At 47.3% G+C, this 12,107-nt stretch overlaps 3 protein-coding genes across 3 annotated transcripts; 2 read left to right on the top strand and 1 right to left on the bottom strand.

The window, feature by feature from the left end:
• Positions 1-573: 573 nt before the first annotated feature.
• Positions 574-5,214, bottom strand: LOC147228036 (serine/threonine-protein phosphatase 2A catalytic subunit alpha isoform-like). The gene is made up of 7 exons (XM_086158419.1): positions 4,883-5,214; positions 4,214-4,423; positions 3,963-4,136; positions 3,605-3,694; positions 3,213-3,374; positions 1,577-1,695; positions 574-1,365 (listed from the first exon to the last, which is right to left on the bottom strand). The coding sequence occupies exons 1-7, from the start codon at positions 4,982-4,984 to the stop codon at positions 1,293-1,295; spliced, it is 930 nt and encodes a 309-aa protein (XP_086014545.1). The 5' UTR covers positions 4,985-5,214; the 3' UTR covers positions 574-1,292.
• Positions 5,204-9,166, top strand: atp5po (ATP synthase peripheral stalk subunit OSCP). The gene is made up of 7 exons (XM_086158420.1): positions 5,204-5,802; positions 6,073-6,123; positions 6,214-6,324; positions 6,473-6,602; positions 8,107-8,219; positions 8,324-8,410; positions 8,891-9,166. Exons 1-7 carry the CDS (start codon positions 5,734-5,736, stop codon positions 8,999-9,001), a joined length of 672 nt encoding a protein of 223 aa, XP_086014546.1. The 5' UTR covers positions 5,204-5,733; the 3' UTR covers positions 9,002-9,166.
• Positions 9,167-9,489: 323 nt separating this feature from the next.
• On the top strand, positions 9,490-11,415 carry LOC147228038 (uncharacterized). The gene is made up of 2 exons (XM_086158421.1): positions 9,490-9,736; positions 9,940-11,415. The coding sequence occupies exon 2, from the start codon at positions 9,943-9,945 to the stop codon at positions 10,612-10,614; it is 672 nt and encodes a 223-aa protein (XP_086014547.1). The 5' UTR covers positions 9,490-9,736; positions 9,940-9,942; the 3' UTR covers positions 10,615-11,415.
• Positions 11,416-12,107: the final 692 nt, after the last annotated feature.

Genomic DNA, 12,107 nt, shown 5'->3' on the forward strand with positions numbered 1-12,107 from the left:
GAACATGCATCCATGTGAGCGATCACTTCATATCAGAACTTGAGCTGGAAGTGTGTGTGTGTGTGTGTGTGTGTGTGTGTGTGTGTGTGTGTGTGTGTGAATGAGTGGGGGTGTCCCGTTTTGATAAGACTTTTATTTTTAAAAACGCGCCCAAACGTCACATCCGCTGGAGCTATCTGATTCAAAACTTAAAAGTTCACACTCCCACGCACACTTCGCAAACATGTACACGGGCATACACGCACACACACACACACACACACACACATTCTGCGCAACAGCTCCGTATCACTGATTCCAATGCGTAGTTCAATGACCTTCAGAGAAAATCGGAAAAATGAAAACTCAGGGAAAGAAGCGGCCTGATAAAGGGGTAAAAGGCGCTCCATTCAGACAGGTTTCTTCCCCGCACACTTTAATTATTATTATAAATGATAATAATTATTATCATTTACAATAATAATAATGTTCAGGATTATTTGAATGAATTAATAGTGAAATGCAAAGCGGTCAGACGTAGTGTTGGAGGATAAGTTTCAAAGCAAGGCAACAGAAAATGAGTGACAAAACAGCTTCTGTTTTTTTTTTTTTTATTATCATTGTTATTCTGTATTGTCTAGTGGCTGCAAAACATTGAGTTACTTTTACAACGGATGTCGTCGGCTCAAAGTTAAACACACAAAGTGCATGTGGAGACGGCGGGGAGCTTGGAGAGAGCCACGTACACTGCAGCAGGGTAGAAAAACAACACAATCTGGAAGTGCCATGTGGTAGAAATCAAATACAAAAAAGTGCAAAGGGGACCAATTCATTTCCCGGCCGTCTAATCCGAACACCTGACTTTGCAAAATAAAACCCTCGTTGCTTTTGAGTTAACAAAAAGAAGGGAAAACAAGTTCACATTATATTCAACCTTTGATTTGAGGCCATGCCAAGTGAAGGATGGAGCTTGTTTAGCGTCAATGGCGACAAAACAAAGATGACTCACATTGAATTGTTATTCTCAGCATTAGTTTGTTTGCTTTTCTGACAAACCGGCAGATATTTATGACGGCGTCGTTTATCGTAGCGGTCCTTTCAAGCCATAAAAAACACTCATGCACAGAGAGGAAAAGTTGCAGTTGAAGGGGTCGTAGCTATATTAATATCGTTTCCATTAACTTGTGATTATGGCACACGGTTTTTATTTTTTAGTTTTTATGCTTTTTGGTCCATGGGGTAATGAATGTTCATTTTCTTGAATTTCTGCGCGGTACGCGACCATCCCGTCTGCACAGGCAAATGCGGTACCTTCACAGGAAATAGTCAGGGGTGCGTCTCGTCACGTGGGGTTCCCCTCTGCGAGGTGCAGGGTCAAACTGTAGGCTGACACACACACACACACACACACACACACACACACACGCACGCGCATAACAGAACGGAACTTATTCTTGAGCATTCCACATCAGCATTAGGCAGAAGTCATTAAGTGTCACATTCCTGTGAGACAACTTTTTAATCCTTTTCCAAGAAATGTGTGGGTGAGATTTTGACAAAAAAATCAACAAAATTACGATATTTGTTCGTGACTTACAAGGAGTATTTCAATGTGTCATCAAGCTCCATGATCGCTGCCTGGTTCCCACAACGATAGCAGTAGTTTGGTGCGCTGAAGATGGTAACTACGTTTCTGTCATGGCACCAGTTATAGCCCTGAGTGACACAAATATCAGCGTTTACCGATTTGATTTGTTTTTAAGCAAAAAAGCATACCGTCGAGCAGCTTGTAGTGCGGCCTAACCGTCACTTAGCTCATTTGAGGGGCCTTACGTTTACCCTTTTGTATTGACCGTGTCAACATAGATGCACTGTTCTCACCTGGTCGTGTTGATTTAAATTGTCTGCATACAACCTAAACCTGCACTTTTTTAAGTTTGCACATTCAAAAACGGCACTACTTAAACTTGAACAATAAAATATCTATGTACGCTTTACGTCTCCCTGAGGCGTTTGCATTTCCCCGCACTATTGACATCCGGTTACAACAGTACCTGTCTGGCAGCGCTGTGGACGGCGAAATAACAATTCAATTCAACATGGAAACATGTTTCAGGACTGCGCACATTAAAGATGAACACCTCTTGCATCTAGATGTTCGCAGAGGTTAAAAGGTCTATTTTATTTTAATTTTTTGGGACGACATTTAGAAAAAGGGTGAGGAAACGCTGCTGTTTTGCAAGTTGTCCACTAGGGGGCGCTCTAAGTCTAGTTTCCAGCCCTCATGTCCGCAGTCAGATGAGCGCTTGGACAAACAGCGATGACGTAAGAGACAGAGCTGGAACTTGATCAATAAATCAATTAACGTCGATATTTTTTTCATTCGATCTGCATTCGTGTCTTCCAATTAGCTCACTGGCTAACAAATGACTCTCTCCAAACCTGATCCGATGCCTTTATCATTACAATGATATTTTCATTTCATGTAATATCTCTAGAAATGACGTTTAGATAGAGCGAAGTAAATCTTTCTTTTTGTTTTTAGGTTACAAATGAAGTCTCTAATGGCCTGTCTAAAATGTATGAATAATAAATCCTGGGCCAATATCAGAATATCCAGCTCTACGTGTATAAAAACACTGAATAGATCCAGTGATGAACAAAGAAAAAAAAATCTAGTGTTATTTAGGTTCCTTTTATTTAAAAAAAAAATAAAAAAATAATGTGGATAAAAATTGAGCTCTGCACCCGGTGGCATTATGGCTATTTTTAAACAAGATACAAATTTCAATTTTCTCACATTCGTTTTATTGGCACGTCGCCTGTGTTGTCGATGTCATCCGTGTTTCGGCCGCGGCGCCAAGGCAGTTATTTGCCCCCGTCTGCAGTCTGATCCCTTTCTTATTTGGGTGACCTACTTTGGTCAGCTGAATTGTAGCAGCGCCGTCGACAATATTAACACAGAACCCCGGAACGCCTCTCCACGGGAGCGCTAAATGCCAATTATTAATGAGGATTACATGTTTGTGAGCTCAGATTACATTTCAATCCGTGCACACGAGGATCCACGGAGCACTTAAGAGTTGTGTTGGGTTAGCGGCACGACGTCCGCTGCTTATTTACAGCCAATTCACGCACGGCTGGTTTTAAGAACACGACCGAACGGACGGGCTGTTTTTTTTCCGCGTTTCATAATATCTGGTGTCAATGTGGCTCTGGCGTTGGGCGAGTACCTCCATCACCAGCTGGTGGGCTCTTGACACCAACGTTAAGCCGTTTGCGTGGTTGAAGGTCTCGGAAATGTCCTGGCCGAAGGTGTAACCGGCACCGCGGGGCGAGATGCCCCAGCCTCCCCGGTCGTCCGGGTCCGACCATAACAAGTCGCACATCGGACCCTGGATTGGAGGAGAAACCAGAGCGGCGCTCGGTGAATCGGCCGCCGGAGCTGAAAAATCTATCCGCGTGAGACAAAGTAGAGCAACGCGAGTTAAAATGTGAAAGCTGCATCCAGGATGCCAACATCCTGCATCCATCACCTGTTTGTTTTTTTTTTTACCCTCTGCAAAAATAAAGCGGTCCTCCGCATATTTTTGTCCAATATGCATGTTTGAACAGGAAAGTGTACCTCGTGAGGAACTTCCTGCAGGCGATCCAGCGCTCTGATGTGTTCCAGTGTGTCTATTGACGGGGACAAGCCTCCATGCAGGCAGAAAATCTTAAAGGAATCCAATAAATATCAGCGTTAGGGCCGGATGCGAGGGGGAAGCCCTTATCGAAATAAAACGCAAGAAGCCAAACACCGAGGAACTGAGACGGTCGGTTTTGCACAGAGGAGGGCATCCGGGTGAATGTGCGGGCCATTTCTTTCCCTTTTTTGAACAAGATTTTAAGGTCATTTTTATGCATCCACTATGAACAAAGTATTACTCACAATAGAGATATTTAAAAACAAAATCGACAATAAATGACGTATGTTTGTGCACCTGATTATCCACCAGCGCAGTGAGCGGCAGGTAGTCAAAGAGATCTGTGAAGTACTTCCAAACGTTTGCGTTCCCATATTTCCTCAAGCACTCGTCGTAGAAGCCGTAGACCTGCGTGATCTGTCTGCTCTCGTGGTTTCCTCTGAGAATAGTGATTCGCTCGCGAAACCTTACCTGTGAGGAAAACACACACACACACACACGCCTTAATGACACTTGGGGATTGTTCAGTCAGGTGTTTTTGGATGTACCTTCAGAGAAACCAGGAGGGTCACTGTCTCCACAGAATAGTAGCCCCGGTCAACGTAGTCTCCCATGAAGAGGTAGTTGGTGTCTGGAGACTTGCCCCCGATCTTGAACAGCTCCATGAGGTCGTGAAACTGACCGTGAACATCTCCGCAGACGGTCACCGGACATCTCACCTCCTGCACGTTGGACTCTTTTGTCAGGATCTCCTTGGCCTTCAAGAAAGGAGAGCAGTGGAGGAGAGAAGGAAGGGGGGGGGGGGGGGCAGGAAAACACAGGGTCCTGTTTTTCTTTTTTTATGACCATTAAAATGTAGCTCAGACTGGTGCAGCGCAGACTGGTGCAGTGTGGGAGTGCACGGCACGGAGCCCGTGATGTAAACAACCCTCTCCAGGCCCCAAAGCCGCTGCGAGATGATGGATGATGGAGGACCCGCTCGGCCTTCAGATGTTATGGATGTTGCATCCGGAGTGAGGGGGCGTAGCTGACGGCCAAACATGTTAGCAGCCTCCCCGTCCATCCATCCTCCTCCATCTTCTCCATCCCAATGCAGCCAAATGGTGTGCAGAAGCGACGTGACGTTATGGTGGCCCGAAGAAACCGCACCGATCACGCAACGCGACGGAGCGGAGCTGCGGGGGGTTGCGGGGGGGGGGGGGGGGGGGGCGCCCTACCTTCTCACACAGGACTTTGACCTGGTTCTCTGTCAGCTGTCTGCACTCGTTGAGTTGCTCGATCCAGCCGTCCAGCTCCTTGGTGAAGGACTTCTCATCCATCCCTAGCGCGCCGTCAGCCCGTGAGCCGAGCAGCTCCGGAGGTTCCGCAGGAGATCCGGTGTTCGTGGCGTCCCCGCTGCAGCTGCGTCCTCCCGCTGGACTCTCCGGTCATTCGCGGCAGCGTGTGCGTGTATCCGTGCGCGTGTGGCTTGTGAGAACCAATGCGTCAACGGACAGGCGCCCCTCTCGGGTCGTGCGTGTGATGCGTTAATACACCCCCTCCCCGACCCCCCTCTCTCTCTCTCACACACACACACACACACAAACACACACCCTCCTGTTGTTATTACGTCGTTATAACGTTGTTGTTACAACGTAACAATTCGCTTCTATCGATGCGTTTCCGGATGATGGTCTATTTTGGTGGAGCTGTTGTCGGCTCGCCTGCCACCGTTTGGACAAAACGAGTAATAGCCGGGTCAAGTGACAAGAGAGACAATGTAACGATTATGTTTGCAAGTTGGCCATGTATCCGGCGTGGTTAAATGTCACGTATAAATATGTATACAAAATCTCGTAATATGCCGTCTTCACCGACCTCAAACTCAGACGCTGGCGTGGTTTTCAACACTTGGCATGGTGCACATCGCCCCATGTGTGTTCCTCTTTTTCAATCCTTATTATTATAAAATCAATGTTTGTTTAAATTACCCCCCCGAAACTCACAAGAGGACGTCCGCGTGAGAAGACTACATTACCCAGACGAAGAACTACACTACCCAGAGGCCCGGGCGTTCGCTCACTTGCACATGCGCATTAGCTCGTTCTACCCCAGACAGCTGGAGGAGAAAATGGCAGCACTCATGCTAGGACAGCAGGTAAGACGGTCAATCGTACTGTTGACCCGAAGTGATTTGATCGTTGTTTTGCTGTGATCGTTTGTGTCTCAAAAGCACGACCGATCGACTTTATAAGCCCCGGAGTGAACGCGGCATCGCCAAGTATCGAAGAAAATTACGCGAGGCATTGCACTTGAGTGACTGCTAATGTGTTAGCCCATACGCTAGCTGACTTTAACGTCAGTGCTTGCAAGGCACATTAGAAGTTTAGCTGCCCTTGTTTCTGACATTCAAACTTTGCGATTGCAGGCCCGCCGGTTCAGCACGTCCGTGATCAGACCTGCAGCAAAACTGGTTAAGGTACGTAGCAAGGCGCAGGGAGCGAGGCCGCTCTTTGAAAAGTGGTAAATAGAGGACGAGTGGCTTCAGTGTGCAATGTTTTTCCCGTAGCCTCCTATTCAGGTTTATGGCGTGGAGGGCCGCTATGCCACCGCTCTGTTCTCGGCTGCCAGCAAGCAGAAAAAACTGGACCAAGTGGAACAGGAGCTGGCTAAAGTTTCTGTAAGTAATGTCAATTCTGTAAAACAGCTGTGCAGACTTTCATTCATGCGAGTAATTCGTAGTGTGCAACAAAACAGGTAAGAGTACCCCGTCGTGCTTCAGTGCCTTGTTGAATTAAGGCTTTTTTGCCCCTTTGTTTTCTTCCTAGGCCCTCATTAAAGATCCTGTGCTTTCCAGTATCGTTATGAATCCTCATGTGAAGCGCAGCATCAAGCAAAAGACTTTCCACGATGCACTGGCAAAGGCTAAAGTCTCCCCAATCACAGTCAACCTCATCAGTGAGTTGCCATTTCCACAGGACTGTAGTGTGAATGTTCTGTTGTAGCATGAAGGTCAATGTTGTGAAATGCCGTCACATCGCGTTGCTCACTGATGGACCTGGATATTTTTTTAGCCATTATTCTTCGGTGTAGCCAGGTGGAGTTCCAGTACATCCCTAAACAGTTCTCTTATTAAGCTGCGGATGAATGACAGCAAAGACCATATTTCAGATGCATCAGAAGTCTTCATTTTGTTCATGCTGGCAGCATGGAAAACTAAGTCCTACAGCTGAAGGAATGACCAGCTTTTAACCAGCGTGCTGAAGTATTCGTGTTCGCGATGTAAACGTGAAGCATTCTCGTTGAGCCTAGATTGTTTCACAGCAGCAAATTGTTGTGGAGCCTTTTGCTCATTTCAATCTTAGACCGCCACATTAGGGTCGACAGACTCATTAGGCATCGACGAAACTTCTACTCGTAATTGTTTTGTTGCTAAAAAAAACAACTTTAAAAAACATATCGCATACTCTCCTCCAGATGGGTGACCGTCTTGACAGTTTACAAAATACTCATCACACTCTTTATCAAGTATCTTGTCAAGCTATACTCTTATTACCTGCATGCAATCAGTAATGTTCGGGGAGGTGCAAACATTTTACTATTCAACTTAATTATAGACAGACATCAATTATAGTCTATTAAATGTGTACAAAAGTATATATATTTCTATTTCTATATATCTGTCTATCTCCTCCGCTAAAGATATGAGGTATGACAAAGATAAAGTGACAGTAGCTTATAGCATTGGACATGTGGATCAATGATGAGACTGAAAAATTCCTTGGATGCACCTGGGAAGAAACAACAACAACTACTACCAACTACTACGACTACTTTGTCGGGTTGGAAAGTTGCACCCAAATCTTAGGAGGTTCTACATTCTCCCCTTCTGCAATTTTAATGGTAGCTTGCATGCGAATCAGTGCTGCATATAGCTTACACAAGACGCAGCGATTGTGACACAATGAAGTACAATATTTGCGGTGGCACAGCAATTTTCATCTAATGCAGTTGACTGGATTTGATGTTTTTGTATCATTTTTCCAGCTAATCGAAGACATACAAGAGATCCTCTAATAAATGGAATTGTTTGGAGGCGGCAGTTGAATTATAGGACTATAGCGTAAAGATTAGTGATATCCGACACGAAGATTATTTTATTTGAGTCAGGAATCGTGATTTTATTTTCTCTCCAAAATCAACCCTTTAACAGCTAGATCACTCTGTTTAAAAAGGTCGAGCTGTCAATGCTGCTGTGAATGCATGCCAGTGCTAGTCTCTGTTACTATCATAGTGTGAAAAATTTCCAAGTCATGCCTTTTGTCTGACTTTTAAACCGAGGTGAGGTGCGACTCCATCTGCGTCAAAGACTTTTTTGTCAAGTCTTTCATACACCAAAAGTAAACGCCATGAGAGTATCAAGTGTTGTGATTGACGCTCGAAAATGTCTTCTGTTGGGCAGACGTGTTGTCCGACAACGGGCGCCTGAGTATAACCGGGGATGTTATCAACGCTTTCGGTAAGATGATGAGTGCCCACCGTGGAGAGGTCATTTGCTCTGTCACTACCGCTCAGGTATGGTGTTGATACTCCCGTGTCTCTGCACATCCGCTCAACACTCATTTCTAGAAATGTCGAATTTCCCCAATATTCATTGTCTTTATTTTTGTCAATTTCAGCCTTTAGATGCAGCCAATCTTGCTGAGCTTCAAGTTGCCCTCAATGGCTTCCTTCAGAAAGGCGAAACCATCAAGCTGGAAACAAAGGTGCACTTAGAATCTTCACTTTCTCTCTCCTCCCGATGTTGTACTGGTTACAACAAAAACCCTTCTCGTTACGGTGTGTGTGTGTGTGTGCGTGTGTGCGTGCGTGCGTGCGTGCGTGCGTGTTTGCAGGTCACAGAAATCATGTACATTGAGTTTCATTAAAATTGAGCTCCCGCTTATAAGCGTTATTGGGAAAACCAATGGTGGTCGCTTTGACTTTTGACCGTTTTTCAAGCGTCCGGTCATGGTTCCACACCGATCCGCTCGTAAAAATCTTTGACGTCGCGCGATGCCGATAACCGTCTGCAACGCTCTGCGGTATAAACGAGCGCCGGGTAAACGGACACCGGTCGTGGTCAGTTTGGCTGACCGAAGGAACACGGGGAAAAAAATCTTTTAAATTAAACTAATGTTCAGATCCATTTAATAGAGTCTTTCAGTGAAGCCGTATGCAATGAAGTGTTTATTCTCTCTCAACAGTCCGATCCGTCGATCCTGGGCGGCATGATCGTCAGTATCGGGGACAAGTACGTGGACATGTCCACGAAAACCAAGGTTCAGAAGCTGACCAAGCTCATCAGGGATACTTAGGTCCTGTGGACTCGATTTGTCAGGGGGTGACCACCGAGCGAGAACCTGACAAATAAATCTTGCTACCTGTCCAAGCAAATCCAGTTTCTCCAAAAAAAAATTAAGAAATAAACCAGTGTCTGTACTTAAGTTCATATGGATGTTAATAAAAAGTCTACGGAAAAACAACGCCCCCGTTTTTTTTCTTCCCTTTTTGGCAATTCCGCCGTGGATCGCTCGAACGGCAACGCATGTGTTTGTTGAATTTCGCCTCTTTGGGCGAATGAGCGCCGTAGACGTTGTCATTGTTCGGTGAAAGGAGCGTAAAGGAGGCCTGGAGGTGAGCGCATTGTCATGAGGATACTCCTTTGTTTCACAGCGGCCGTCGTGTTATCGTTAGCGCCACTCCACCTGAGCCCTGATTGGTCCGCTCGATCGCGGAAGTGGTGACGCGCATGCGCGGTAAGCCCCCCTCCGCGAAACGGCGCATGCGCATCGAGCGCATCCTATTTTATTAATTTTTCCAAGCGAAAATGGCTGCCTCATAACCTCTGTCTAGAGGATTAAATCTTCACCAAATAGCCCCCCCGCCCCCCGCCCCCCCCGCAGACTCAACGGCCTCGCTTCGGTTCCGCGCCGTAGGACACGTTATCGTAATTTTTCGAAGCCGAGTCTCAAAGATGTGGCTGTCAGAAGAGAGAAGTGGATGCGACACCAAATTGAGCCTCTGCAGCCCCTCATCCAGCAACATATGAGGTACGGTTGCGTTTCTCGTCACGGTGGAACTTCCCTCGCACTGAGTCACGTTTCGCGTTAACGTGTGTTTTAACGGCTGCGACGTCCCAAACGGCACGTTACCCCCGCCCCAAAATGCTTCAAAATCTTCTCCTGCTCGCGCGGAGGTGTGCAATGTGCTTGTTGAATAATGTACGGATGTCTTATGTATCTCCTCCCTGCAGAAAATGATGCATCAAGTGACCAGCAGCAGTAGTGACTACTGCATGAGTGGACTGGCCGAGGACTGTCATCCTGCCAGCCATTTTGATTTATGTAGCACACCGTCCAACAAATTCTTCCCCACGCCGACAAACTCTGGTCTGCAGCTGTCCCTCGCCGGCCTCACCTCCATACCGCAGAGCATGCACAAGGCGGTGGCCTGTCAAATGCAAGAAGCGCAGGGCGACTTCCAGGTCCAGACGGTGCGAATCGGAAGCGGGGAGGCGGCGGCGGGACCCGACGGCTCGAAGAAGAAGAAGGGGAGCGGGAAGTCCGGGAGGAGAGGCAGACCGTCGGGGACCACCAAGTCGGCCGGTTATCGCACCAGCACGGGACGCCCGCTCGGGACCACGAGAGCGGCCGGTTTCAAGACCAGCCCCGGGAGGCCCCTGGGAACCACCAAAGCGGCGGGGTACAAAGTCAGCCCCGGCAGGCCTCCCGGCAGCATCAAGAGTCTGGCTCGGCTCAAGAAGCTGGAGTTTGGCTGCGACGGCGCTAAGAAACTCGGCTACGGTGGCTGCGCCGGTACCAAGAAACTTGACTTCGCTAACTGTGACGTTTCAGCGTTCCCCTACACCATGATGGAGAAGCGGGACCTCTGCGAGCCCAGCGGGAAAGTGGACGAGACCCGCGAATGACGCGGGCGGCCTCCCCGCCGCGCACACCCCGAAGCGCTTGAACGCCGGGGTGCGAGAACAAGAGGATGTCCAGTGAAACACTCGGCTCGTGATAAGATCCTGACGTTCACGCATAACCCCGGTTTTACTGTACAGCGTTCGACACCGTCTCTCACTCGTTATACGATCGAATCACTCCTATTAAGAAGTATGTTAATCCTCGCAGAGCAGCATGCCTATGAATTAATCACAACAATCAATAAAGGCGAAATATATGTTTATCCTCTTATTTGTCGGGCTCCAACCCCACCGAAGAGTGGATTTTTTTTTTCGGTTTTTTTCTCTCCCACGTAGTATTTCTTTCTCACCCGCGACACGATATCGCCGCTTCTGCGTTTCTTCTCCGGCCAGGATCTTGTGACGTTTTATACATTTATAACACTGCATTTTACTATTCACGGCCGACGAAGTCGGCCTCTTCTTGAGCATAATCGAGTCGGATGTGTGCCTCTCCTGTCTGTGTTTTCCGGTTCGATGTGCGTTTTCTTTTTTTCAACTACCACCCCGCGGTCGTCCCGAAAGGACGTTGCCGCACTTGTAGCCTGCTTAAAAAAAAACAAAAACCCTTGCGTAATATACTGAACATGATATATTTTCTATTGCCTTTGTGAATATGCATTTCCTAGATGTATCGTTAGCCTCTTTGTGTCCCGAGCTTGCTTGACCCACATTGTCAGAACCACGTGTTTGCTGTTGTGCTGTTCATTAAACGGTGTGTATGTTGTGTGTAAAAGTCAAAATAAATAAAAAAAAACAGGATTTGCACATTTGCGTCTATAAAGTGTCCTTGGGTTTTTTGAGAAAGGCGCTTATGAATAAAATGTTATTATTTATTATAAAATCTAAAACCGTGTAATTCCCCATCTGGCCACAAGAGGGCTTTCGATTTTTTTTTTTTGTGGGTGTGTGCGTGTGCGTGTGTGTGTGTGTGTGCGTGTATTTTTTTTTTTTTTGTAGCGCAAACTGCTTATAATCTACGGTTTAAGTTAAAAAGCAACGGCGTCACCTTTTTACCTAACAATCCACCTTTTTACACGACACGACCAGCCGTCCGGATGAAAAACCAAAACAAAACAATGTCCAACAAAAGGGAAAGCGGTTGATAAACAGCATAATAGCACCGCGGGCCGGCGGGGGGGCGAATAAGTCACCTCTCACATCTCTTCTATCTTCTGACTTTCTGGGATTTCCTTCCCAGTCGTTATTTGGGGGAAAGGGAGGGGGACAAACCACCGAGGCCGCGGCGAGCAGCCCTTCCCCCCCGAACCCCCGACCCCGCGGTGCAGTCGGTGCGGAGGTAAGTGGCCGCGCCGCCGCTTCGGTCCTTTTGTCCGGGCCGCCTTCCGCGCCCCGCACCGGGATCCATTTTGGCGCCAGGTGCGTAATGGTGACAACCCGGGGGGGGGGGGCCTCCCGAGCGTGCACGCCACGGCTTTTGTCTTATTTTCATTTAT

This window comes from Fistularia commersonii, chromosome 13 (assembly GCF_037954325.1).
Source record: "Fistularia commersonii isolate RoL2024-O1a breed Wild chromosome 13, RoL_Fcom_v1.0, whole genome shotgun sequence".
Taxonomy (NCBI): domain Eukaryota; kingdom Metazoa; phylum Chordata; class Actinopteri; order Syngnathiformes; family Fistulariidae; genus Fistularia; species Fistularia commersonii.